Source organism: Platalea leucorodia (genome assembly GCF_965183815.1).
Source record: "Platalea leucorodia genome assembly, chromosome: 19".
Taxonomy (NCBI): Eukaryota; Metazoa; Chordata; class Aves; order Pelecaniformes; family Threskiornithidae; genus Platalea; species Platalea leucorodia.
This window is the reverse complement of record NC_138841.1, coordinates 6,455,507-6,482,369: the sequence shown is the minus strand read 5'-3', so window position 1 is coordinate 6,482,369 and position 26,863 is coordinate 6,455,507. Positions and strand designations below refer to the sequence as shown.

Sequence of the window (26,863 nt, the reverse complement as noted above, 5' to 3'; positions counted from 1 at the left end):
GCAGCAAAACAAACACGGATTTTTTTTTTTTTTTTTTTGTAAATTGTTTCTGGTCATATTCAAGCTGGAAAGCAAAACCTCCTGCTTCTTCCCGAACAGAAAACAGGACCACTTTCATTAGCACCAAAAGGATTTTAAATGAACAGTTCCAGGGACCTCCTTTCAAATCATAAAATGTGAATTTTACATAAAAGTGTGTTTACAAATAGTTTCTGCTTTACACTCAGCTCTGCCCATCACTGACCAGAAGTTATATACATACAGACTAGCTCAGTAGCTTCAACCACTTGCAAGGAGACTGCAGAATTTATTTAAGAAATAAAAATCAGATTTCCTGGTTCCTAGAAATTCTCTTCGGCCTGCCAGATTCAGTCACCTGCCGGCTCCTGCAGACTCAGGAGAGCACTAAGCTTTTGGAGAGAAGGGGTACTGTGGGTGCCACCAATCCAGGAGCCGCACGCTATGCACAGGGTCCAGCACAACCTGCACTCCTTGGTCAAGGCGAGGTTTCTTGCCATTGCGAACTGGGGCGTCCTGGAACACCAGGCGCACGCGATGATGCCTCATGTCTGTGCTCACATTGATGGTGAACTGCAAGAGAAGAGCAGGAGGTGCTTCAGAAAATCAAAGTGATGAATAAATAGAGTTCTTCACAGTACACTTATATTTTTTTTTTTTTTTTAAATTCTTCTAAATTGTACAAGTCTAAAGTATTTCAGGTGCTGGCAGAGCTATGCTCTGAATCTACAGCACTGGATCCAAACCAGTTCTCTCTGGCTGGCAACCCCAAGTAATAAGGCCAGAAGCGAACCTGAAAGCAAGCGGCTGTCAGAGGAAGTCTGGAACCCCCCGCCCTACTCTTCAGTGAAGCCAGACCGAACCTCCCTTGGGTACAGGTCACTTCCGAAACCCGGACCTTCCAAGTACAGCCACATGCGCTGCCCCACGCTTTAGCACTGCTCTTGCCTAAGCACACCTGCTCTGCTGCTGTCTGGAGCTGAGTTTGTGGAGGTTGGTTCAAAAGCTGCTCTTTCTCCAGCAATCAGCAGTCAGGAACCAGATACCCATTGAAAGAGTTTGCTCATATAGGTTTTTGCTCTCAGAATTTATTGCTGTAAGGTAAGGAGATATTGTCTTGAGGAGAGAAGACCTCCTCTTCTCCTGCGACCCTACCTCTTGTACCCTCCTGGGGTACTAACAGCTACTCTGCCCCCAGATGCTGCTGCACAACCACAGCTCCTTGCTGATTCTCCACATCATCTGTATTTGCTGCACCAAATAGGGAAGAGCTGATGGAAATGCAGAAGCTAAACTGAGGAGATCCTCAGCACTTCCTCTGATCGTTAACCTTAAGATTCCCAAAATTGGTTTGCTGATGCAGCAGCATGATTTACGCAACACCAAAGAGGTGTCCTCTTCATCTCCTTACAGAAGCTGCACATGCAAAGTTTGCCTGGCAGGTTTCTCAAACACTTACCAAGGTAAATGTCATACCCATGACTATTGGCACGAATATGAAGTTAAACGTGGTGATCTGCAGTAGACAGCAATCCTGATCCGGATTTGTGTGGACTTCTTCATACTGAATTGGTGGCTGAAGACCTTTGCAACACTTGCTCTTAAATCTGGGAGACTTGAAAGAAAGAGAAACTTATTTAGCTAAGCAGGAGCCTACGATGAGAGTTTGGCTGCTTCTCACCAGCGCTGACTAGCAGGTTCCCACCGCAGTCCCACGCGTTGGGGCAGAGCGTTACATGAACGACAAAAAGCCATCACTCGGGACAGGTAGTTCGCAGGACCATTTCTTTAGAGGGGAAAGTTGCATAATTCCCAAGGCTGCCTGAAACTGCTGGCTTTTCCCAAGACCCATTTTCATTGGCAGGTTTTCATTGGCAGTGTTGGCTTTCTTTACTTCTCTGGGAAATCTTTCCAATGATAAAACAAGATGTTTGAGATTTTGGTCTACATTTTGACCGCTAAAGTAAAATAGTCTGGGTTTTGGCAGGAATCAGTAGCGATGACCCAAAGATTAGATTATTTGGGGTAACAAGTGATCCACATCTTGCAATGGAGAAAGGATACCAAATGAGGAAATAAAAATGTAGGATTCTAAATATCAATACAGACTGAAAACTGAGTGTAGTTTCAGAATGTGCTTTAGTTTATCATGGGAATCAGAGTTTCCATTTATTGTCTGAACACATAAAAAGTTTCCACCTTTCTTTCTACCACCCAGAAAAATCAGTACTGCTTCAAAAAAGTCACAGCCATTCTGGTTCTTCTTTCATACCTGCTTTTTGAACTTGAAGTTGAATTCCCACATTGCTTCTTGTCTGTTCCCTTCAATCTTTTTGCACCAGAAAAGCAGACACTGAGGTGGGGGAAAAAAAAAAGAGAAACCCAGAATTATAAAACCCTTAGAGGCACCACTTTAAATAAGTTTTAGCAGAGCATAAAGGCTTCCAGTTACAAACACGATTACACAGGAGCAGTTAGGAGCCATTTATTCAAATTAATTATGTTCAAAGAACACACTCAGCGGTTTAGGCCTCCCAGTTTCAAGTTGGCCAACTCATCATGCAACTGGATGATACAACATGTAGCCACTGACAGGCTAAACGGAAAAATCCTGTTGGGCAATTTGTCCCTTTCATAAGGCAGAGATGAGCGGTACAGATTCACCCGTTTCCGCCACCCACCAAGAGCTCCCATTATACTGGGCTTCAAACAAGACTAAAGCGAGGAACAACTGAAAACAGACTAAGGATCAAGAAGGAGAGAATCCAGAGGGAAATGCAAAGACCAATACATGAGCTATGAGGTGACCGATGAGAAAGTTCCTAAGCCACTGTAGTGTCAAAAGAAGGTCTTGACATCACTAGGCACTGACTGTCATACTTCAGAGTATGAAAACACTGCCAGGATAGCACAGTCTGATCAACCTACTGTGACTTTTTAAAAGAAAATGAGAAAAGGGCCTCAAACTGCATCAGAGGTAACGAGCACTGCCCTCCCATGCAGACATACACCAGGAATCCTCCAATTTAATCCAGTTATCACTGTGTGGTCCACAGGATCCATCCCAGCATGCAGCACTTGTTCTAGAGCAGGAGTCTCAGCAGAACTCCTGCATTAAATGGAGTAGTCAGGAAATTCCCTGCCTACCAGTGAGTAGAAGCAACTAGCCTTCAACAGCCGAGAAAAGAACCTGGCAAGTCAGCCCAGCCATCACTGAAAGTGTTTCCACACCACAGATGCCAGCCCACCACAGCTGGTCTTATCTTTTCACAGTGTCAGCAGGAAAAGGAAGAATAATATGGGTAAAGATAACTCCCCCTGACCCATACACAGCCTCTCCCACGCCAAGAGAAGGCCTGACTGGGTTGCAGGGTGAAGCACACATTTAATTTCATTCCAGAATAGCGTGACCCCAAATGAAACAAAGCCAGAGCCAGCATCCACCAGGGGGGCTCCGTAATTAGAGACTACAGGTGATAGGAGACCCTTTACTTCAACTCTGAGTCATGTCCATAAACAAGAGTCCTTCAAGGACCTTTATCTCGACAATCATCATGAGGTGAACAACAAAGCTATGTGGAGTCAAGCTCAGAAACATGCATCAAGTAACCTCCACCTGGGAGGAGGTGGCCCTCAGTTTCTCCTGATAAAAAACGTTCTCCAGATCTTTTTTAACTCAGGTGAGCAGCAGATGCTGCTGAGTTTAACTCCACCATCAGTGGCATTTGTAGTTCACCTGCAGAGACAGCCTGGTCTAGCAACTTGTTTGGTCATGGCAAGTAGTGAAGCACAAAACGGTCAGTACCTCCTAAGGGGCAGAGGATGTCGTCCACGGGTCAGCCGTCCTGCCCTTCAGACGCGCCGTACGGCCTGCCGCTCCACCAAAAATAATGGGGGTGTCTTTAAAGGGCAAACACTTCTGCTGACACCATAACGGCTCCAGTGTCCCACACAAGCTAGGCTAGGGAAAGAAAAAAGGAAATTAAAGAGGAAAAGCTAGATTTGATAACACCCGGGTCTGGGGGCTCCTCTTGCCACATGCAGTTTATGTAGGCATTTGCCATTAGTTTCAATGACCCGTAAAGGTAGAACCAAAGCCCATGAAAGCAAGAATGTGGGGAGGCAACATCAGATCCTCCTCCATACCCACTGTGCCAAGGCATTTCTGCGCACAGTAACACAGGCGGAGCTCAGAGTCTTGCAACGCAGTAGCACAGCAAGACCAGACTCAGGATGGCTCTTTTATGCTCCAAGGGGTTAGGTCAAACCTCTACTGTTCTAACAAAGCCTCGTCACCATTTAATTTCCTTTTTTAAAAGCTGAATAATAAAAGGCTGCACATCAAGAATCTTCCCCGCACCGTTAGTACAGTAGAAGCACTAGCAGTGGGCACCAAAGCCGTTATGATGTCAACGTGAATGCTTCCAAAATGCCGACCCTGCCAGCATCATCTCAGGGTTTCTAGCTCCTACAGCCATGCTACCAGATCCAAGCAGTGGTAGGAAGTTAGACTCAGAAGGACTAAGTTGGAATTTCCTAGAAACGTTTTGCTTTTTATTTTTTAAGAAAGATGATACCCAAACTGGGGAGTCGTGAAGAGAATGAAGAGCTCTGGATGCAGAGGTAAGACTACACACCGAACTGTGTGCTCTTCTCCTGCTCTGCAGCACCACCTGCTTGTGTGACTGCTGGATGCTCCCTAAGCGGTATGACATTTTTTTCCAGTATCCACCCAGGGAGAGGAAGGAAGAAAGGAGGGATGTCACATACAGATAGATGAGATTGCTCTATTTTGCATGGAAAACAAAGTACAACTCTGAACCAAAACCGCTTCAGTTTGGCTCCAAAAACCTCATTCGACAGGTTTTTGACTTTGGATTTGGAGGCTGGAGAATTCACACTGTTGCTTAAGCTGCTCACAGAGTATCAGCCAGTTGCAAGTTAAAACCAAACAAGAGACACAGAGGCATTTCAGAGTTAATGGTCAACAGCAATTAAAGAGGAATGGATATGCAAGTGCTCCAAGCTGGGATAGCAAAGAGAATTGCCTGCCCACACCAGAGACAAACCCTTTACAGCCCAACACAACTGCAGCCCCGGTCCCAAAGCAGACATTTGCTCTGCACATTTGCCATGCTCACAACCTCACTGCCCTCCCTCGCCCAGACACCAAGGACGATGGATGACCTACAGGAACGTAGTATGAAATGACTCCCTTTCAGAGGCTATCAGTGTCACTTCTGATCTCTCCAGATGCCTGCTACAGAGAAAAGATGTATTCTGGCAGACAGCGTCAGAATAAAGCAGAAGATATAAAAGCTGATCCTACTGCAACCTCCTTTCAGCAACAAATTTGCAACAGAGGAGGGGAGAGCTGCGAATATCCCTAGCAGCTGTGACATTCAGTGAAGCAAGTGCCTTTTTGCTGATTACAAAGATGTTGTGGTAGGACTTAGGCAGAAGTTACCCAGCAGAGTAACTAGAATCCTCTGCAGTAGCAACTACATAGATACAAATATCCAGCATGCTTTTAAAAATCACTATTCAGAGTTAGCAATCATCCTACACCCAAGCTTCACTGGTGACCATCTAACCATCAACTATTTTTCTTCTAGAAAGAGAACAAAAAAACAGGAACAGCAACATCTCAGGCATATCCAACCTCCTTAGTGATTCCACTTACTCTGGAATTTTTTAAAGTGCTGGGAGTACTGTCTGGAATAGCCGGATTCCTGGAGACTCGAGACGCAAAAGGCTCGTACATGTGGTACAGCGACCGGATGACACACGCACGGAGACAGTGCAGCTTCTCCATGGACTCTGGCCGCAAGCGGAGAGGCAGGTACGCATCCAGACTGTAGTGCCTGAAAAGCCAACGACAAACCCAACACGTGCTGAAGGGTCAGAATGCCAGAGACGTGCAGAAGAGAGCTATGAAGAGATCAATGTTGAGAGACAACTGAACATCTGATTGATCAGAGGACCTCTCGTCAACTCTGAGTGCTTCAAGGGTGTTGTACTGCTCTACGTGAAATGACATGACAGTCTCAAAGACTTTACCTGCATCAGACAGGTTTCCAGCATACACATAAGCATATCAAGCTACAATTCCCCAACAATTCCTTGCAGGCAGTTTGCCCAGAGGGACCAGATGGTGTTTGAGCTGCAGGATGCACAAAGGCCTGCAGATTCCTGCAGGTTCTCAAGGACTCACTTTAGCTGAGCTTGACTGCATGCCTGCAGAGAACTGCCTGAGCAGTCTGAATGCCTGCTCTCGGGGGTCATTCTTGGATCAGATGCCAAAGGAGCCTTTGCTAGGGAACTTCACACTAAAAACCAGGGGCGAGGATGACCATGGCTGCTATTTGCTCTGTACTCCTGCTGCTTGCACCTCCTGGGCAACAGATACAGAAACGTAAAAAAATAAGTTCTGTCCTGAAGGCAAGTTCAAGTGGCACGCACCAGGACAGAAGGATTTCTTTCAAGTTTTGCCCACCTCTTTGCTCTTCTTCTCGTATTTTATTTATAACTTATTTCTGCCACCGAGACAGTTCCAAAATGCCTTAGTTTCTCTCAGGCCACCCTAATTACAGGAAGGTGGCCATGATCAAAGCTTGAAGCAGGGCAAGTTTTCTGTCAGTGATGTTTGCCTGTCTGTCAGTAAGGTAATGGCGCTGACCTTACCGTAAGCACTCGGAGTGCTTTACACACAAAGCACACTGCTACAAACAGGAGCGCGTAGGCCATGGCAAAGAGAAAAGCACATGATGCTTTGAGATTTTATATGGAGCATACAGGAATATCCCACACAGATCCATTTCCAGACCCAAAGCAGATGTGATATAGCACAACCCTTTGCCAAATGAGGCCTGTATCACCATGTCAATATGCAAATATCATAGGACACTAGCCTAGAGGGAATTATTCCCTTATTTACAGCTCTGCAGAGAGCCGGTCGCTGCTGAAGCCTCCTACAAATAGTTTAAAAATTCTCCAGAGTCTCACCTTCTGTAGAGCCTAGTCCAAAAGGCAGCAGTGCAAGTAACAGTCCAGGCTTTCTTGCAAATCAAAGAAAACCGGACAATGTCTTCAGGGCGAATGTAGGAAGCCAACAACAGCCAGATATCAATGGGGTATTCTTCTCCGCCACCCCCATCAGGATCTTCTATAATGCAATGAAGGTATGTTAGTGTGGTAAAGAACCTCTTTATCAAGTCACATCTAGAGGCATGCGCTTTACTACCGGTAGCACGGGGTAAGCAGCTGAAATACGTATATACACACAGTCAGGCAAACAAGCCCAAGTTAGTACAACTTCATTGTCACTGCTAACCAGTTTTCATCAGCATTCACTTGCCCGTCCGCACAACCATCACGCTTTCCCTTTGCTGGATATTTGCCATCATTTATCCCTGCTGCACTGTTTGCACAAGTATGCAAAGTGGCAGATTCAAAGGATAATCCAGGCTGAACGGGTTCTCTGGAGGTCTCTAGTCCGAACAGCCCAGCCCAGAGCAGGCTGAATTAGATCATTTTGTTCAGGATCTTGTCCCATCAAGTTCTGACTGTAGCCAAGGATGGAAACCCCACAGCCTTTCTGGACCTTGTTTCAATGCTTGACCTTTTGAAAGCTGAAAAATAACACTTAAGTGGAGAAATAAAAATGGGATGGCAAATACAGAGGCAACTTTATGTAAAGGAGGGCCAAGCTCATGGATTTTTATCACAACTGCTCATTTAACGGGTTATCAAAAAATGCTTTACACTAGAAGTCACTGAACATTAAGACATTGCCAAGCTTGTCAATTCTGTGTTCAAATGGTCACAATATTTTTGTAGGAGCTCCGCTAGGGAGGGCAAGCAATTCTCTTCTGCCACTGGCTAATCAACCGCTTTTCTTAAATCTGTAGTTTCATTAAAGCTTCTTGGAGGGGAAACTTTTAATGCCATTCAGATGAACAGAATGGCCTGTTCTTCCTCTCAGAGGTGTCAGAACTGCTCAACCAGAACTGAAGGTTCAGAAACTCCTTTCATTCCTGCGGTGTTTTTAAGTTAACAGCACACGTTTTTCCACAGTTGTTGCTCCAACTTTAGGAGAAAAAATACTTCTGAAGACCATAAGCAGCTAAACAATATGCAGCGTTAGGAAGATTAAGAGAAAGAAAACATATGACTTGTACATAGTGCTAACAGAAAAACATGCTATGAGGTTTGTGAACAAGTGGCACAAAGGAGGTGTTTAAGAATTTGAGGGTGCCTGATCTAATCCTGAGAGAGCAGGTTAATAACAAAAGGCAATACATTATCCTCATGTCATAATTGGTATGTTCATTGCCAAGGAAAGCTCTGGATACGATCACTTCCCTACACCACTACAGATTTATGGCAGGCACACCCACATCGGGCTGTAACATCCGCTCTGCTGTTTCAGCTCTGACTCAAGAAGCGATCAAACTACACAGCTGCTGAACTGCAGAGTGCAGCCAGAAGCATCGTCGGTCTATTAGCATTTTTTCTCCCCTAAACACTTAGCAGAAATAAGACAAGGTTGTGGTAGAACAGAACACTCTCTTTCCAGACTTGTAACTCCCATAACTCTAGCCACTCGGATATTCTTATTTTCCCAGAATTCCCAAGCACATCTTAATAAAAGATATTAAACTCCTATCCCAGAGAGTTCCTGTGTTATACAAATTAGTATCAGTATTAACAAAGTTAAGTTTTTCTTAAGTTCAGGAAACCAAGTTAAAATGCGTTTCTCAAAGCAACCTGTTCTTAGAAACTCCTGCAGGATTCCACAGTGCAGCAGCAGTTTGTTGCTTACGCTGCGTTGCAAATTGCTTTCTATAGAGTTGCACAAAGCGTAAATGCTGAAGGATATGTGTCCCTGGAATGAACTTACTATGATGCCACGGGGCCAAATTCACTTGCTTACTGGAAAAAGAGCCCTCTAAACTCATTTGTAACAAACCACAGCCTTGGAAACATCCCGAAGACAGAGTTTGTATTTTACCAACAAATGCATCAGGGACGGCAGCATTGTTTTCTTCCCAAAGCAAACCCTGCTATCACCAACATGTGTTCAAAGAAGTAACACGTCCAGTGGCAAAGTTTCACAACTCTTTCGAAGAGCAGCATTCATTTTCCAAGGTTGAGAGAAGAAAGCAATGAGCTCTCAGGCTTTGATTTCAAGCCCAAGGCTCTGCCTGTGTGAAAAGACACCACCTCTGACCCAGCAGATTTAAAAGTGATGGAACCCTTGGCATTTCTTTGTGCACATACAAGTTCCAGAATGCCCCGAAGAGCCTGTGACTAACCTGCAAATAGCAAGCATTAACGCCACACAGGCGGAAGATGCAGAAGCAGCCCACCCAGAGCCCCCCAGGAGAGGCTGGCGACCATACCTTTGTGCCTTTTGCTCTTCTTTTTCCTAGACGCAGTTCGGCCGTTGATGCTTTCCTTTGTATCCATTTCATCGCTGCTGTCACAAGACTCTCCCGACACGGAGAGAACTTCCTCAGCAGGAACACAAGAAGCTTCCAAACCACACAGGGATTTTACTGGAATGACAAGCAACGACACGGTAAGAATACCAGCAGAGAGAAAAAGGCGATCCCAGTTCGGGAGATACTTCAGTGGAACCACTGCTAAGAATGCTAACTGCATGAAAGCTTTCTGGTGAGTGACACAAGCAATAAATCCTGGGCAGGAGGATTACCTTGTCAGAGAAAGATTAGCATGGGTGAGTGAATTGGAAACATAATTATTCAGCTTTTTGTTTTAAAGAATGAACAATGAGGACAATTACCAGCACATTATGCAGATGATCCCATTGGTTTAGCTGAAGCTGTTTACAATTCTGAATAAAACAACAGGCTCTTTCTCTACAGTGCTAACTGGTTCCCCTGCATACCAGAGCTTCCGTGCATGACCACCGTTCAGCCTGTATAGAGCCAGCACCTACTCTGTAATTGTTCAATGAACACAGAGAAGATACACTCCCTTCTCAGCAGGATAAAGAGATCCTGCAGCCGATGACACGCAATCCATCAGCGATATAACTCAGTGCCAAGCATACAGGAGCTCCACTTCTCCTAGAATTTAGTGAAGGGAAAGACTCTGGCCTAATGAGGAAAACAGCAAGTCGAGTCAGTTGGGTTTTTTTTTTTTTGCTGCTTCTGGGGAGATGCTTAGACACATCCCTGTTACGAAATTTTATTTTTAAAAATTGATCTGTAAACTGAGGGCTCATTAAGGCAGAAAAATCCACTTGTGCGGCAGTAATGACAGTCTTGAAAAAGAAAGGTGCGGTCCTATTTACAGCTGCATGAGGCACTGTCACAGAGAGACCAGCATTGTAACAGCATTGCAAACGCTTTGCAAATAGTCTGTAAAATTCATTCAAGAAAGCTGAATTTCAACCTAATGCGCTGGGTGAAGAAAAGGACTTCTACCAAGAGGCACCTGGCCAGGCCAGAGAAGGCTTGCACTGCCCAAGCTTTTCTAAACCAGCACAAACTGAAGCCCAGGAAGGTTTTATACATTACAGTCACCAGAGCCACTGGAGAGCAAAACGTGCTGTTTGAATTAAAGGGACAGAGCAGCAGACAAATAAAAAAATACCAGGAACTGACCATAAATGCATTCAGGCGAGAGATGTTCTCATTTCTAACCACAGAACAAGGTTTCAAAACGGTAAGACAGCAGACGGAAAGCCAGTCTTGAGATAGCGCTTGACTGTACCCACTGACTAGAGGCGCTTTAGTGCTTTGCTAAACCAGTTCTACCTCGCTTTGCACAGTTTACTCTGTAAACTGTATGCATTCATGACAGCGGTATCCCTCACTGTCAAATTGTATTGCCCTCTCTACGTGACCTTTTATAGGCAAAGAGAAATAGATGGCAACACAAATAGCAGTAAGTTATGACATCAAATACAGCCAAGCAAGAGAGGACAACAACTGACAGAGACTCAGAGAGGGGTTTAGAAAAAGAAACCGTCACACTCTGAAAAGGGAAGATCAACATCTGAGTCTACCGAATCACACTGCATCGCAATCTTGCAGAGGCACCCTCTCTTCATCTCACAGCAGTAATCCCCACCTCATCCCCGGGGGATAGGATGGGGAGGAAAAAAGCTCAGGAAAATTCCGCCTGGCCTTTGCTCCCCTCCCCGTGAAGCTCCCCGCTTGCTGGCAGGCACACGCAGTGCGATGTTTACTTGGAGCCAAGAGACAGGAGGTGAGCGAGGCCAAAGGCTAAAGCTCCCCGGGCAGAGGCTGCTGTCTCTGTGTGGTGGCACGCTGCACCAGATAAGGCTGTAGCATGCGTCAGGACTGCACCAGATAAGGCTGGGGCTGGGGAGGAGAGATCCTGAGGATCCCTGCCTAAGGAGGGGAAAGCCCCAGTGACTCTGCACTGCAAAGACCTGAGAAAGGGGCAGGCAGGGAACTGCTGTGACCTGGAGTCATCTAGACAGCGTGGAAGTGAGCTAGAAACAGAGCAGGATTTTAGGAGAGGGGTTAAGCTGGACAAAGCGAGTGATGCTGGATGCAAGGACTCGGGGTGGGGCAGGGAGAAAGAAAAGACAACAGAGTTTGCCAGGTATGATGCTGAAGTGCAGTACTTTGAGGCACTGCCTCAAAGAGAGAGAATAGAGAAGGGTGAACAGGAGAGGGAATGGGAAGAAGGAAGCCCCCATCCTGTTACAAAGGAGGCAACAAGAAGGAGGTGCCCTGATCTTAAAAGCTGGAGAAGTAGCAGCTAAAAAGGATATTCACCAGCATCACTGCCCCATGGAGTCTCCCCATGACAGGCACTCAGGCAAAGAGCTTATTTTCTTTAAACGTGTAAGATTTCAGCAACATAACAAGAATTTTCCTGTATGAAAGGTTCAGTCGTCACTGTCAATGTGTGACATTCACCTCCAGCATTTCTCAAGCAAACAGGGCGTGTTAGTGCAGAACCCTCCCAGCAGCTAAAAGCCATGGAGGAAGCAGATAAAAAATATTGCAATACCTTTCCAGGAAACTGCTTGTTTATACAGTTCACCAAGGAAACAGTAACACCCTCAAAAGATCCCCTTGTAGCTTGCAGCACAGGGGGGGAACATGTTTGCCAGAACTATCATAATCTTATTCCCACTGGAAAGAATTTTACGTGCTAACAAAGTTGTCTACAGTTTTATATGAGGTAATAAAGTAATAAAGACTGCTATCATGTTATTTTCTGCTTCAAGCAGGAGATAACACCCAACAGTTAATGGAAAGAGGCCTTCCATTTCAGGCACTAACAAAGACTCAGCAATTCTTACTGGGCTTCCAACAGGCTTTCTGCAAAACCTCCCAAGATCCTAAAAACCTGACTCTGCAGAGGAACACAGACTCATTTTCAGGCACCAAATGAGACAGATTTTCTCAGGCCATGGAGGGGGAGTTTCCCACATCATGCAGAGGTCAGCAAAACAGAGAGGCAGCCTGGGGAAGGCAGGCTTCCCATTGTGGACTCACCTTCCTGCTGAACTGCATTGGCCACAGCTTTTTTCACCCGTCCAGATTTCACGACAGCTGGGTCTGAGTTAGCATAATCTGCCACCGTCACTGCAGGAGAGTCGGGAGACAGGGCGTCAGCGGGATTACGGATTATAAGGGAGGGGATAGAAGGCCTAAGAGCTGCGATCCCTCAAGGGGTCACTCCCCATAGGAACGGAGGCTTGAGCGGGAGGTGCACAAACAGGAGAAGGAGCCCCAGCAGAGAGGTGCAGGCCAGGAGCCCCCAGCAGGCCTCCGCCCCAGCCCATCAGGCTCCCGAGCCCAGGGGAGCCACCCCCCTGCCCAGCTCTCCCTCTCCCCCCACCCCAACCAACGCCAAACTCCACGTCCCCCCTCACACTCACGCCTGGCTGATCCTCTAGGCCCAGGCTCCTTCTTCGCGGACGGAGACGGCTCATTCCCACACTCCCACATCGGGCCAGATCCCCCCCGCAGCCCTCTCCCTCCACAAGCCCGAGTGGGCCCCGCTCACCTCCCGGGGGAAGCTGGACCGTCCCCAGCCCCCCTCCCCCTGGCCAAGCCCAGGCCCCTCAGCCCCTCGGGCGAGGCCACTTCGTCCCTCAGGCCGCGGCCCAGCCCCTCTTCGCCCGCAGGACCGGGACCCTGCCCGGCCCCGCTCCCCTCAGGCCCCGCTCCAGGCCCCTGCCCGGCCCCGCTCCCCTCAGGCCCCGCTCCAGGCCCAGCCCGGCCCCGCTCGCCTCAGGCCCGGGCGAGGCCCGCTCCTCACCGCGCTCGGAGCAGACGTCGTCGGCCCGGAACTTGAGGCGTTTGCGGGCGCCCCTCTTGGGCATGGCGGCGGCGGCGGGGCGGCCGCGCGGGGCCATGTCCCGCCCGGGCCGCAGCGGGGCCGCGGGGACAGCGGGGACAGCGCCGCCCCCGTCCGCCCCGCGCGAGACCATGACGTCACCCCGGCCGCGACCCTGCCGGCGCGCGGCTCTGACGTCACGGCGGCGGGGGAGGGGTCGCTCTCTGTGCCGCCGCTGCGTAACACTCGCCCCCCCCCCCCCCCCCCCCCGCCCCGAGCCCGAGTCATCCCCGTGCCGGTCCCCCGGCCCTCCCGGTACCGACGGCCTGCGGGCAACCGCCCCGCCAGTCCTCCCAGTAACGAGGGCCTCTGGGGGGGGTTCTTCCCCCCCCAGTAATGAGGGTCTCTGAGGTAATTGCCCCCCCAGTCTCCCAGTAACGAGGGCCTATGGGGTTTTCCCCCCTCCCCCGGTAACAAGGGCCTCTGAGGTAATTGGCCCCTCACAGTAGCGAGGGCACTTGAGGGGATGTTCCCCCCCCCAGTCCTTCCAGTAACGGAGACCTCTGAGGTAATTGCGCCCCCAGTCCTCCCAGTAACGAGGGCCTCTGGGGGGGGTTTCTCCCCCCCACCGCAGTAACAGGGACCTCTGAGGTAATTGCCCCCCCAGTCCTCCCAGTAATGAGGGCTTCTGAGGTCATTGTGCCCTCCCTTCCCCCCAGTCCTCCCAGTAACGAAGACCTCTGGGGCAATTCCCCCCCCAGTAATGAGGGTCTCTGTGGTAATTTCTCCCCCCCACCCCCCCCCAGTCCTCCCACTGATAAGGGCATCTCAGGCAATTTCTGCTACCTGCTGCTCCAAGTCCTCCCAGTAATGAGGACCTCTTGAGATAATTGCCCTTCCCAGTCCTCCCAGTAACAAGGGCCTCTGAGGTCATTGTACACCCCCCCCAGTAAGGAGGACCTCTGGGGGGATATCCCCCCCCACCCCCAGTAATGAGGGCCTCTGAGGTAATTGCCCCCTCCCAGTAACAAGGGCACCTGAGGGGATACCCCCCCCCCCAATCCTTCCAGTAATGAGGGGCTCTGAGGTAATTGCCCCCCCCAGCCCTCTCACTAATGAGGGCGTCTTAGGCAATTTCCGCCCCTCCAGTCCTCCCAGTAGCAATGGCCCCTGGCGTGATTGCCCCCCACCCAGTCCTCCCAGTAATGAGGGGCTGTGAGACGATTGCCTCTCCCAGTAACAGCTCTTGCACCCACAGCTCCCTGAGCGCTTCGCCAGTGCCAATGCCTGCATGATCCCCCTCCTGCTCCCCCTCAAGCCCCCAGCTCCGGCCATGTCCCCAACCCTGGGTGTCTGCCACCACCCTGGGGTGCCCCAGCAGAGCCCCCACCACCCCGGGGTGCCCCGGCAGAGCCCACCACCCCCACCCCCCCCACAGACGACCACCGATCAGTGCCCGGGAGTGCAGCCTGCACCACCGGCTCCCAGCGCCCACCCTGCACCTTCGTGGTGGGCGACCCCTCGCCTGCAGGTGCGGTGGTGGGTGGTCACCAGCTGTAAGCTGTATTTACTATTTCTTTTAGGGCTAAATTGGGTGCTCGGTGCTTGTGGAAGAAGTGATGCCACCTCCCGGGGGAGGAATTGCTCAGAGGATCCGCAGAGGGAAAACGGGAGCGGCAGCCCGGAGTCTGACGACCATTTCAGGGCCTGTGCCCCCCTGAACGTTTGTGCCATGCTGAAACGGGGATTTGGGCACCACCAAGAGCCGATGCTGGTTGGGATTCCTGGCCAGTCCTGAGGGTGTCCAAACTGGGAGGCTGGTGGGGTCCCGCTCCCCTCCTTTGGGATTTACACAACGGCAGAAGGGCACAAGCCCTGTCCCGCTCTCCCCGCCTCGACAGGCACCACCCAGCCCCCAGTGTGCTGCATTTTCCACCTGCGCTTCTTCGCTATGAGACCCCTGGAGATGATTTGGCCCTCGAGAGGCCGGGGCCGCAGCAAAACGCTTTCAGAGCCGTGGCTTCAGGTCTCGCACCTCGCCAGAGCGAGGTAATGCGCAGGATACAGAGAAATCCGCATTTCTGCTTTCCAGACTTGGCCAGGAGCTAACGGTGTATATAACTTACATTCCTGACTGTATTTTTCCTCTCAGCGTTTCTTAAAATAAATTAAGAGCATTTTATCAGCAAAGAACATATCTGACAATCAAGCAAATTTGATCATCCCAGACAGGAAAGGCCATTCCGTGACAGATCCTGGTGCTTTATCCACCTCTTTGGTACTTGAAAATGGTTTCCTTGGACTACACTATTCATCACCGTTGTTTGAGAACTGTATCACAGTATTACTTTTAATAAGTAGAGGTTGTGTCAGCTTGGAAAACTCTGGCACATGGAAAATAAATGAAATTTTACCAGAATGGGATAAAAGCAACATGAAGGTGGCTGTTTGCAAGTCCGGCCGGCGTTTGGATCCAGCACGCTCGCTCCTCCAGTGGGTTGGTGGCATTTATCTGAGACTCCCCCAAAGTCCTCCAGCAAAAATACTGAGGAATGAGCTCGACATCCCTGATAAAGCCCAGTGAGATGAAGGAACCGGTGCTGCTTGCAGATGACGCTGGTCCCCTGCTGCGTCGCTGAGAAGGGCTCCTCAGCGATGGCCTGGGTGCGGGATGCCCGAGGGACGCTGGTGGCTGTGCGAGGGTAGGAGCAGCATCTTGTGGTTTTAGGGGCCCAAATTAATTGCTTCTCTGCTAACGACACCTCCCCGTGCTGGGCAGGGTGCTGGGGTGGGTTAGCCCTTCGGCGGCTCCCGCTGCGGGTCATGGACAGCCAAGGGGAGGGAGCCAAGGGAGACCGGTTTTGCCAAAATCAGGAGGGGCAACGCGCCCCGTTCCCCCACGGCTCGGAGCTGGGCCTCGGCAGGGCGAGGAGGGGGACGCAGCAGGGCACGGGGCTCCCCGCCTGGGCCCATCTTTGCTCCCGGCGGTGGGGGGAAAGGGGCACCCAAGGCTGGACGAGGCCCCCGGGGGAGTCCTGCCCCCCCCGGGGGCTACTGAACCCCAGGAGGGTTCCTGCCCCCCAAGAGAGTTCTCTGCCCCCCCCAAGGAGGGTCCTGCCCCCCAGGGCAGTTCTCTGCCCCCCAGGAGGGCTCTTGCCCCCCAGATCCCGCTCAGCCCCACCCCGACACCCCCCACACCCCGCGGGGCGTGGCCCGATGGGAGGGCGTGGTCAGATGGGCGTGGCCAGGCGGGGACGGTGACGCAGTGGGCGGGGCGGGGCGGGCAGCGGGAGGCAGCGGCGCGGCGGCGGCGGCGGCGGCGGCGGCGGCGGCTTCCAGCGAGTTCGGCGATCGGTGAGTGCGGGCGGGGCCGGGCGGCCCCACGCTGCCCCCGGGGGATGCTTCGCCCCCCGCGGAGCCGGGAGGGGGATGCTCTGCCCCCGTGGCTCCCCGGTGGGGCCGGGCAGGGGATGCTCAGCCCCCCCTTCTGCCCCCCGGTGGGGCTGCACTCGGGGGGCTCTACCCTTTTTGCCCCCCCACCCGCCCCGGATGCTCTGTGGGGCTGGGCTGGCGGGGCTTTGCTCCCCGTTGCCCCCCAGGTGGGGCTGGGCTGGGGATGCTCTGCCCTCCCGTGCCCCGCGGGGATGCTCTGCCCTCCGGGAGGGGGTACCTCAGTCCGGGGGTGCTTTGTCTCCCACCCCGTTACCCCTTGGAGGGGGTGTCTGAGTCAGGGGATGTGCTGAGCTCCCCCGTTTCCTTTGGGCTGGGCATGGGCTGGGGGGATGTCATCTTCACCCCCGAGCTGGATGGGGGGGGGGACTTGCTGTCCCCCGACATTACCCCCAGGCTGGGCAGCTGAACCAAAGGGTTGCTCTGCCCCCCACCCCACCGGCCCCAGACCGGGGGGCTGAGCCGGGCAGATGCGCTGCCCCATCCCCGCTGGGTGTGCAGGCAGGAGGGGTGGGCACATCCACCCCCCCGGAGGCTGCATGGTATGGGGGGGCAGTGACTCCTGTAACCCAGGAGTGGGGAGGGGGGTTCCTTGATTTTCAGCTGCTCTCTGCCCCTGGCAGCCCCTCAATATGGCCCCAAGCTGTCCTTTTGCACCACCCCCCCATGCTTCCACCTTACGCTGAGGGGGAGGGTGGGCATCCTGATAAGACTGGTCCTACCCTGGCCTTCTCCTGCTCCTCTGATTTCCCATCGCTGTATCCTCCTGCCTCCCTCAGTACTGTCTCTAGCCTGCGAGCATCCACCCTGCAAGCATCCACCCAGTGCCGAGCTCAGGGCTGTATCAGCCCCAGTGAGCATCTGCCTGGCACTGAGCTCCGGGCTGGACCGGCTCACGGGGAGGCTCGCTAGACAGATGCTCCTGGGGCTGGTTCAGCCCGGAGCTCGGCACCAGGTAAATGCCCGCCAAGCTGGTCCAGCTCGGAACTGGGCAGATGCTCACCAAGCTGGTCCAGCCTGGATGTTGGCACCGGGCGGATGCCCACTGTGCTCGGGGCTGGACCAGTCCAGTGAGCATCCGGCCAGCTTGGCTAGCTCCAGCTGTGTTCACACTGGTTCCCATCCTCTGTCGGCTGGTGCTGTCTCGCCACGGCCGTGGCAAGCTGCCTCCAGACACCATGATTTTCTCCTGAATAACACCAGCCTTTAAGGGCTTGTTTATCCCCTAAATTGCATCATTATAACAGCAATTGGCTTAGGAAGCTGGGTTCTGTTAAAGCTGTGCAAAACCTTCTGGGGACGCCCTGGTTTTGGCCAAGTCAGGGTTGGCAAAGTGTTCATTTAAGCTCATTTGCCACCATCTGCTCATATGTTGGAATGAGGTTCCTCTGGTGGGTTTGACACCACCGTGCCACTTGGTGAGCGCGAGCTGGTGCAGAGGCAAGGTGTGAGCTGGAGTTTGGTACCTGGATGAACGTGCCTGCGTGGTTCGAGAGTTTCTTGGTTGCGGTGCTGCCTGGGCTTTAGAGGAGATGGAAAGTTGGTGTCGTTGTAGCTCTGATGGTCTGGGAGTCTCAGGTATTTGCGCTCTCGGGGAGGCCACGATGTGCTGCTCCCTGTGTCTCCGGATGATGTGCTGCTCCCTGCGTCTCAGGACGGTGTTGGTTGGGAAATGGGACTTATCTCTGGGGATTTCCCTGGAGATTTGTCAGGGAGCTGCCACCACAGGTGGCTGGTGCCATCCCCTTGGCACCCGGAGGTGCTCAGGTGCGTGGATGACTTCCCAGCTTCGGTGCTTGCTCCTCCTACATCTCTTTTCCAGGAGACAGACTGGAGGTTGTCTGGGACCTATATGACCAGCTGGAGGGAAGGGGGAGCCCCCAAACTGGCAGGTTCCTGAGACACTGGTGGTGGGACTGATGGACAGATCTGGCTTTCCAGGGTGGCCAGCTCAGCTGTGGCTTGGCAGATGTGGGATTAAACGGCTCGTCCATCTCCATGCAGCTTCCTGGCTTCGTGGTGAGGGCGAGTGGGTCTTGCTCTGCACCGGCGGCTCGGTGCAGCTGTGCCTCGGCGCTCGCCAGCAGTTGAAGTGCAGATGCTGGGGGATTGAACCTGCTGGAGATTTGGGTTCCTGCCCGTCTCAATTGTCTCAGAAGGTGCTGGGAGTAAAAACCATCCTGAAAACCTCCTTGTCTGTGTCCTTTGAGGGCCCTTTTTGCAACCCTTGCCCTTTCAGGCAGCTCCTGCTGGGGTGCAGGGGAATAGGGACAGGGACGAGGACGGTGGTGTGAGGAGGAGGGGGCTGAGTGAGTGCGAGCTGGGCGGGTGACGGGGTCGTGGTGTGCTGGGTGGGGAGATGGTGGCCGTGAGTCAGTGCTGGGAAAGAGCCTGACACCGCATTGGAGGTGGGAGTTTGCACTGAAGCTGGGGGAGGCAGCTCTGGAGCCTCAGAGGGTGCTGAACCCAAACTGGGACCCAACTGGAAATGCTTCTGGAGGTCTCCACTCTCTGGGGACAGGGAGTGACTTTGTCATGAGTGCCTGTCCCCTGGCTGGGCAGTGCCATTTCATGTTTTCCAGCAAAGCGGAAAGATACTGGATTCTTTAGCAAACCTTGAAACGTTATTTTACAATTCATTTCCTCCTAAAGAATGCTTTGGCGAGTCTGAGGTTTCCCAGACGGCTCCCAAAAGGGAGCTGGGAGGTCTCTGGGCTATTAACTGGTGGGGAAGGATGTTGGATCCATTGCCCGGCTTTCTTCCCAGAGAGGTGTTAAATGCAATCACAACCCCTCACTTCACAGATGCTTTCGGTGAAATGCCATGAGCCAAGTGTGGGGGTGACAGTCCTAACCGAGGGTGAGGGCTCTGGCGTGGGCTCCGCAGATGGGTCCAAGCCCTGGCCAGGCTCCTGCGGGATGCGATTGGGAGTTTTCGGTGCTTAAAGGGCTCCTTTGCAAGCAAACGATGCCACAAGGCTTGGAGGTGGGTGCACGTGTGGGAGTGCTCACACGAGTTGGCATTTGGGAGGGAGGAAGGGAAAATATCACATGAAACAACTGCAGCGTTGGGGAACAGGTCTGCATTTGGGCCCATCTGGAGCAGAAGTAGGGAAAAATGATTCAAGGCTCTTTGCTAAAAAAAGTTGCGCTGATATAATTGGATTTTACTTGTGTTTGTGCTCTGGTCAAGCAGGTTAAAATCCTTCTGGGGACATGGTAAAGCCCTCCATTTACTTTGCATGGTGAGGATGCCCTAAGGAGTGAAGTGAGTGTTCATCTCTCATTTTCGTGCAAAGCCGTGCGTGGAGCAGCCCTGCCTGCCCCTCGGCCCCTGTGCAGCGCTCGCAGTGCAGTGTTTCCATCCCGCAGCGAGGAGGTGGAGGGATCCTGGAGTTGGGTGCCAAACCTCCAAAAGACAGGGCCAAAAGTCCCTGGCCAGGAGGGGACTGACCCTGTGTCCTCCAAGTTGCCCTTCCTTTCCTGAATCTCCACCCTGGTGTTTTCAATCAGCTCATGGGCCGCTGTCTCCAGCACTGTAATCCTGCAGGACTGACAAGGCTGGAATTTATCTGAAATGCAGATTTTTTTTTTTCAGCTCCCAGTTTTCAGTTTCTGCCACGCTTCTCTTAGCAAGTGCGAGGAGGTACCGGCTGGGTGGCTGCCTTTAATTGCATCCAAAAAAAAAAAAAAAAAAAAAAAGAAGAAAACAAGTGGCAGATGAGAGCTCATTTTGCCCATCCTCCTGTCCGTTGCGACCGATTTCCAGGAGAGGGCAGTTCCCAGGGATTTTGCTGCGTGATGCCTCTCTCCCCTGCAGCCTCCAAGCCAGCATCAGCTGTGCCGAGCCCCTGCCGCTGCATGCCGGCGGGTCGCAGAGGCAGTGCCACACCAGGAAACACCAGGGCATGGGCCCAGCTCCTCCGCAAGGAGGTGAGATGTTGACAGCGTGCGGACGATTTCTTTAAATAGCGAGCGCTGTGCTGCGGGGATGTGCAGCAGGGAAGGATGCTCTTCCCACCTGGGCTCTCCATCCAGCCTCCCGGAGGGGAGAGGATCCATCGCCAGGGCAGCATGGCGCAGCAGGGGAAGGGACCCTCTCCCAAAATCGCTGCCATCCACCAGGCGCATTGATTTAAAGCTCTCATTTCCACCCTTTCTTGGTAGCAATGAATTTTCTTCAGAATTACAGATGGGTTTTACCTCCCTGGCTAGCATCGTTCGTGATGCGGCTAATGTGCTGGGACAGAAGAAACGCACCGCTGCGGGGCTGGCGGCCGCGTGGTGCCTTGGTGGGTTTGATAGCCAAGCGCTGGAGCTGGGCTGCGCATCGGATGGCCGGGGCCTGGGGAAAGGGGGGTGTTTGCTGTGCTGCCAGCCCAGCGCTCACCTTTCTGGGGGTCTTGTTAGTGCAGTGCATCCTCGAACGGATCCTCTCCTGCCAAAGCCTAGCCTTTCTGGCTTCCAAAATCAGGAAGGGTGTTTATAGCCTTGCTGTGGCATTAACACAGGTGTCATAAACCTGATCTCAAGCTCTTAATCATTAAATAAATAGGCTTGGTGGTGGTGCCTATTACTGTTCCTCATGCAGAAATTCATGGTGCCGGGAGCTGCAGACAGTGAGGGGAAAGGTGGGCTTGTACAAAGTTTACAGCCTCAATAATCCAGTTAATCTGCCCTGTAATTCAGTGCCTGGCAGCTGTACTAACTAGATCTTGGCCTCTTTCTAGCATCCCCCCCAAACTGTTTTGCAGGAAGGAGTCAAAAAAGGTCCAGAGGTTATTTTTGGCTGTGGCTGATTTATTTACATGCTGATCAGCCAGGAGAGGAGGTTATTCTGGTCCCAAACTGTCCCACATAACACGCAAGTACCTTGTGCGAGTGTGATTTCTCTGGGCGAGGTTGTGAGATGACATTCTCGTTTGGGGGAGCGAGCTCTCATAAAGCACCTCGATGGCTCACTGTCCTGCGAGCCCACTCGGGGAGCTCAAATCAGGCCAGAGCCCCACAGCCAGGGCTCTGCACCCTCCTGTCCTTGGTCCTTGGGGGCCAGACCTGAGCCCTGCATCCCTGGGGTGGTGGAAAGCACTGTGCCTTGAAATTCCTGCTCCAGCCAAGGGAGCACCCAGCTAGATTGTGGGTCTCCCTGGGTGAGACCTGGATTTGGGGAGTGCAGGGCAGCATTTCAAAGCTCCTTTGGGCACGGCATCGTTTTGAGGCTCGGGAAGCACCGCGGTGTCTTGGCCAGTTTCTCTGCAGGATGAGGTGGCTGTGGTGCTGCTGAATATCTTCTCCCTGTCTGCTTTCCCTGGCATGCTGCGAAGCTCGGCTCCCTGCTCTCGGGAAGGGATGGTGGGAATGAAGTGTGAGGGGGGCACAGCCAGATCCTGCTTTTCTCCTGTGTCTGCACAAGAGATTGTTTCTGTGGGGCGTCCCAGTGTCGCTGCAGCTGGTTTCTGGCTAGTGGGGGCCAGCCAGAGTGGGCATCACTGGGACGTGGCGCTGCTGATGCCTTTGCCATCCCGTTGTGCTGGGAACGTGTTTCCCACCGTGGCTGAGGATGGCATCGCTGTCGGCTGCGTCCCCCTGCAGAGGTGCCGGTTGTAGCGGAGATCCCGTCCCTGTGCCACCCTCATATTTGCTGTGGGACCGGGGGCGTCAGCGGTGGCAATGTCCGACCATGGATGCACTGCTGGCATGGGCAAAGGCGGGCCTGATCCCCACTTCTCCTGCAGCGAGGAGGCAGGCAGGGCTGAGTCTGCGTGGCAAAAGCGAGCTGGGCATTTGGGCTAAGGCAGGCTGGGGAGGATCACAGGAGGCTTTGTGGGGGCAGAGGAGCTGCGAACCCAAGCCCCTGAAGGCCCCAAAGGCCCCATGGAGGTGTTGAGCAAACCAAATGTTGGCTGCTGCTTTGCCGCTTGGAAAACCTGTCTGTGCTAGAGAGCGGATGGGTGGAAGTCCTGGAGATTCCCTCCTGCCTGCTAAGAGTTGCTGTCCTCGCTCCTCGCCAGCATCGCAGCACCTGGAGGCAGGTCCCCACGAGCTTCGTTGGGACACAGGGGACAGAGCGGGGTCTCTAAGGTCACTGCCAGCATCCCTCGGAGAGACGCCTCGCTGAACCCTTCCGGGGGCTTGGGCTCTCCAGGCACCATGTGCAGAATAACATGGCTTAACTAATTTTAACCCATTAAGTGTTTAATTGAAGCCACAAGTCTCATCTCTCCTGATCTGAGCTGTCTTTCCTTTGAGTCCAGCTCCAGAAAGGGTTCGCTTTGCTGCTGTTACCTGTCTGATATCCAGATGTGCTGCCCGGAGAGCAGCTAGTGTTTGATGGAGAGAGACGACTTCCCTTTCCTCCTTGCCAGCGTCAAAACCTGGATGATAATCACTCGATTATTGCCAACGCTTTGGGGCTGCCATATTAAAAAAAGAGCATTTTTTCCCCCTTTTGATCATCTGCTTCTAATTAATTTAGTTACAAGACTTTTGCAGTGGCCATTTTTGGAGATGGTAATAGAGCATCTCTGCAAGCAGAAATGGCTTTCATTCTGTGCGTCCTTTGTATTTACATGTATATAAAGAAATTTTGTCTCTTAAAATGAAGCTGAAATAAGCCCCAGCATTGCTGATCACTGCATGGCTCTTCATGAGCGCCGGTGTCGCTTTCAAATCACACGTCGTCAATAAATCTAATTCTAACTGCCCTGCAGCAAATGGCATCAGCCTGCACTTTGAGATCTCTCCCACACGTACTCCCGCTGCCTAAAAATACCAGCGCTTTAATTCTCAAATGACTTGGCTATTGTACAGCCACCATTTTTTATTTAAATATTGCTGCATGGCTCAGTGCAGGACATCTGTTAGGCTACAAAGGGTGAAATTCTGCTCTCGAGATCTGGTCTTTAAGTGATGCAGCGGCTGGGTCAATCTTTGGGGTACTGTGCATTTAACATTTATTACTTTTATCCTCCGTCTGTGAGGTGTGTGAATCAGGGGTGCAGGGGCATTCAGGGAAGCAGGGTCCAGGGGGGGAAACTCATCCCTGATGTGGCATCAGGCAAAATACCCCCCAAAATTCATCCCGTCACCAAAGAGATGGACTCTCAGCGGCTGCCAAAGAAAATGCCATCGTTGCTGGTGACCTTCCCAGGGAAGGGCTGGCCAAGTATGCTGGCAGTGGCCAGCAAGGGCTGTTCCCATCTCAGGGCAGGGCATGGGAAAGGCACTTCCAAAATCCCTTCCAGCCCATCACGGGAGCCCTCCAAGCCCCTGAGGTGTCCCTGTGGCGAGGAGAGCGGAGGCCAAGGGCCCGTCTGGCCAGCGTTAGCCACGAGGATGCTCTGGTGTCCAAACAGCTGCGTGCTTTAGGAGCTGTCAAAAACGCAGTGTGCTGCGCTTCATCCCTGCTAACCCTCCACGTGTCTGTCCCAGGTGTCTGTTCCATCCTCTTTGCAGTAAATATATAATTTACATTTACACGTCTGGCTTTGAGATGTGGAATACAGGGAAGGGGAGCAACTGCTTTGGTTTGAGCTGCTGGGTCTCTTTAATGGGTGAACGCAGAGGGCATGCTGGTGTTTTCAGTTCATACAGGGCACTGGGCAGATTGGTGTGTAACTTGGAAGCAAGCAGGCTTTTTTTTTCCAGCAGATTTCAGCCTCTTGACCTTACTGGCTTGCTGGCAGGGCAGGGAGAGCTCATCGGTTGGCCTACGAATGAAGCCAAGGGCTAATGTCACGTGCTGTGATCTTGGGGTGAAGTGGCAAACTGGCTTACTGGCTTTGTGGCATTCACTGGGGGATTTGGGGGATTTTGGAGCAGTGCTGGATGAGATGGATGTGAAAACTGAACTTCAGCATAGCTGGGAGGTGCTGAGGCTGTAAAACATGAGTGATGCTCTCAATGGATGTGTTTCTTGAGGAGACTTTGGATTGAAGGTATTTGGATTGTCCTCTCTCCATCTCCATGCGATAAGCCCTTTTGCTGCTGGGGGAGCTCATTTCTGAGCCCAGAGCAGTGGGTGAGCACAGGCTCGAGGCACACACAGCTCACGGGGTTGGCTGGTAGCTGAGAGTCCTACACCCTGCTGCAATATGGTCGAACCATGGACACAAGCGTTGATAATTACCCCAGTCTTGCAAAAAAAAAAAAAAAGTATATTTTGGAGGCCGAGAAGGTGAGGAATCCAGCCACCAACGCTGCGTAGCTGGCAGACACTGGCCACTTGGTTTCCTTGTCTCTCCTGCAAGTAGGAGGAAATCCAACCACTGGAGATGCCAGCGAGGTGCTGCCACTGCCCCGGCGTGGGGACAAGCGTGACCCATCAGGAAGAGCCACCCTGTTCTGTCAGACCAAGATGTGGCAGGTCCTCCATCAGGCAGTGCCCGGACTTTCTCCTTCCCAGGACTCTTGGCTCCACATGGGCTGACCTGGTGTGCCTCAAAACGCCAAAAACCCATCGTGGAGAAGGAAGCAGAAGGATCTTCCCATGCTGCTGCCTTCACCCAGAGCTTTTTCCCCCCGCTCTTTCCTTCAGTGCAGGTGTGTACACAAGGAGAGCGACCATGGGTCAGCTCCCGCGTAGTCGTTGGTGAGCTGGAGGTTTGCCTGAGCCTGTTCGCCCAAAAAGCGTGAGATTTTGCAGGACTTATCCCCAAATGATCGGGAGCTGCTTATGAGCACCCAGGTTAACCAGTCTCTGGGGCAGCTGGGACCTTCATGGTCTCCTTTTGCCCCTCTCCATCCCCATTGGCTTGGATTGAGGCTGATCGACTCTGAGGCAGCTGCCAAGTGCACTTGGTGGTACCCAAAGCTTTCATAAATCTGTGAGGCCTCATGGGCACAGGACGGGTGCTAAATACACCAGTAACCAGAGCAGGCTGGCCAGGGAGAGCTGGTCCAGACTGGTGGTGGTAGGAGGATGCTGCTAAGAAGGCGATGGTGGCCGCTGTGACGGCTTTATTGCCTCTGTATCTTCCTCCGAAGATGATGGTCTGGGTTCAAAAGAGTCCAGCCTCTGCGCAGCTGCAGCTCCCAGCTCCCTGTTGGCCTCGACCTTGCTCCGGCAGGGAGACGCGTGCGGTTTGGCTCTCACTTCTTGTTGTTTTCCAAAAAGCAAATGTTGTCAGATTCAGAGCAACTCTGGCCGTGTTGCGTGCATGTTAATGTGGCGCCAAAGGAAGGCTCGGCACACGTGTGTGTGCTTCCGCGGCTAGCCGGGGTGGGAGCTGGGTGTGTGCATGGCGGGGTCTCTGCTGGGGACGTTTGGAGGGATGTTATCTGCAAATGCAGCTCACAGACGGCTGGGGAAGCGGTGGAGAGAGATGCCAAGAGGGGAGGCTGCTGCAGGGAATCTGAGTCGCTCCTGCCTGCAAAACTCCTCGTGCGGCTGCTTGTGAGATGTCGGAGAGGCAGATCAGCTGGGGAGGGCCAGCTCGGCTCCGTGCTGGGAGCAGGAAAGGGGCTTTGTGTCAGCACTGGAAGAGCAAGAGCAGCGTGACTTCAGCTCAACCTCCCGGGCTGGGATGGAGCTGCCTTTGCTCTGGAGCGGGAGCCAGCGAGCCCGCAATGCTGCGTGACACTGATACAGCCCAGGCACTCCTCTCCCCGGCCGTCACCGCGGCAGCCTGAAAACGCCGGGGCAGAGCGAGGCCGCGCTTGCCTAACGTGGGCACCGGCTGCTGCCGGCTACGACTGCCGGCTGTGGCTCTGCTCGGCCCTGGCTGCGGATGCTCCAGCTCAGCTCCTCTGAAGGTGGGGCAGTCCCTGGGGGCGTCAGAGGCATGGGTGTCCCCTCGCAGGGTGATGCTCATGGGGATGCCGGAGGGACTGCTGGATTTGCTTTTCCGCTTGGGCTTCTGGCAGCTGGGTTCCTGGCCATGCTGATGGCGCTGCAGGTACCCTGAGAAAGCAAGGTAGCGTCCACGCTCCTCTCCTCAAGCAGTCGGAGCAGGGACCCTGCGACGTGATACAGCGGCAACGTGGCCCAGGGTGGCAGGAGAGCAGGATGAGGGCCTCTTTAAAGGATGCTTGAAAATACGGAGGCATTTACCCGTGGATCCTAGGGGACTCGCTGGTCTCCGGTGGGGTGAGGCTAGCC

General features: G+C 52.7%; 2 protein-coding genes across 15 annotated transcripts in view; one reads left to right on the top strand and one right to left on the bottom strand.

Moving 5' to 3' along the window:
* Positions 1–214: 214 nt before the first annotated feature.
* Positions 215–13,442, bottom strand: TMEM183A (transmembrane protein 183A). Of its 3 annotated transcripts, none has more exons than XM_082330452.1 (8): positions 13,297–13,442; positions 12,528–12,617; positions 9,423–9,578; positions 7,024–7,183; positions 5,702–5,882; positions 2,291–2,371; positions 1,478–1,633; positions 215–591 (listed from the first exon to the last, which is right to left on the bottom strand). In XM_082330452.1, the coding sequence occupies exons 1-8, from the start codon at positions 13,391–13,393 to the stop codon at positions 406–408; spliced, it is 1,107 nt and encodes a 368-aa protein (XP_082186578.1). In that variant the 5' UTR covers positions 13,394–13,442; the 3' UTR covers positions 215–405. The 3 variants fall into 3 exon arrangements, with proteins under 3 accessions (XP_082186578.1, XP_082186579.1, XP_082186580.1); XM_082330453.1 differs by lacking the exon at positions 13,297–13,442 and adding an exon at positions 12,914–13,030; XM_082330454.1 differs by lacking the exons at positions 12,528–12,617; positions 13,297–13,442 and adding an exon at positions 11,057–11,272.
* A 2,256-nt stretch (positions 13,443–15,698) lies between these two features.
* PPFIA4 (PTPRF interacting protein alpha 4) overlaps positions 15,699–26,863 on the top strand; it is a 62,379-nt gene continuing 51,214 nt past the window's right edge. For 11 of the 12 annotated variants that reach the window (XR_014230213.1, XM_082330352.1, XM_082330351.1 and 8 more), the window contains exon 1: positions 16,596–16,668. The gene's annotated coding sequence lies outside the window, so the exon portion shown is untranslated. Of the gene's footprint in view, positions 16,017–16,595; positions 16,669–26,863 lie in introns of those variants that run through there. The other variant, XM_082330350.1, reaches the window with a different exon arrangement.

Coding starts and splice junctions, on each gene's coding strand:
- TMEM183A (XM_082330452.1), bottom strand. CDS start 13,393: ATGGCCCCGCGCGGCCGCCCCGCCGCCGCCGCCATGCCCAAGAGGGGC. Junction 12,618..13,296: donor CGACGTCTGCTCCGAGCGCG/GTGAGGAGCGGG, acceptor ACTCTCCTGCAG/TGACGGTGGCAGATTATGCT. Junction 1,634..2,290: donor ACTTCAAGTTCAAAAAGCAG/GTATGAAAGAAG, acceptor CTTTCTTTCAAG/TCTCCCAGATTTAAGAGCAA.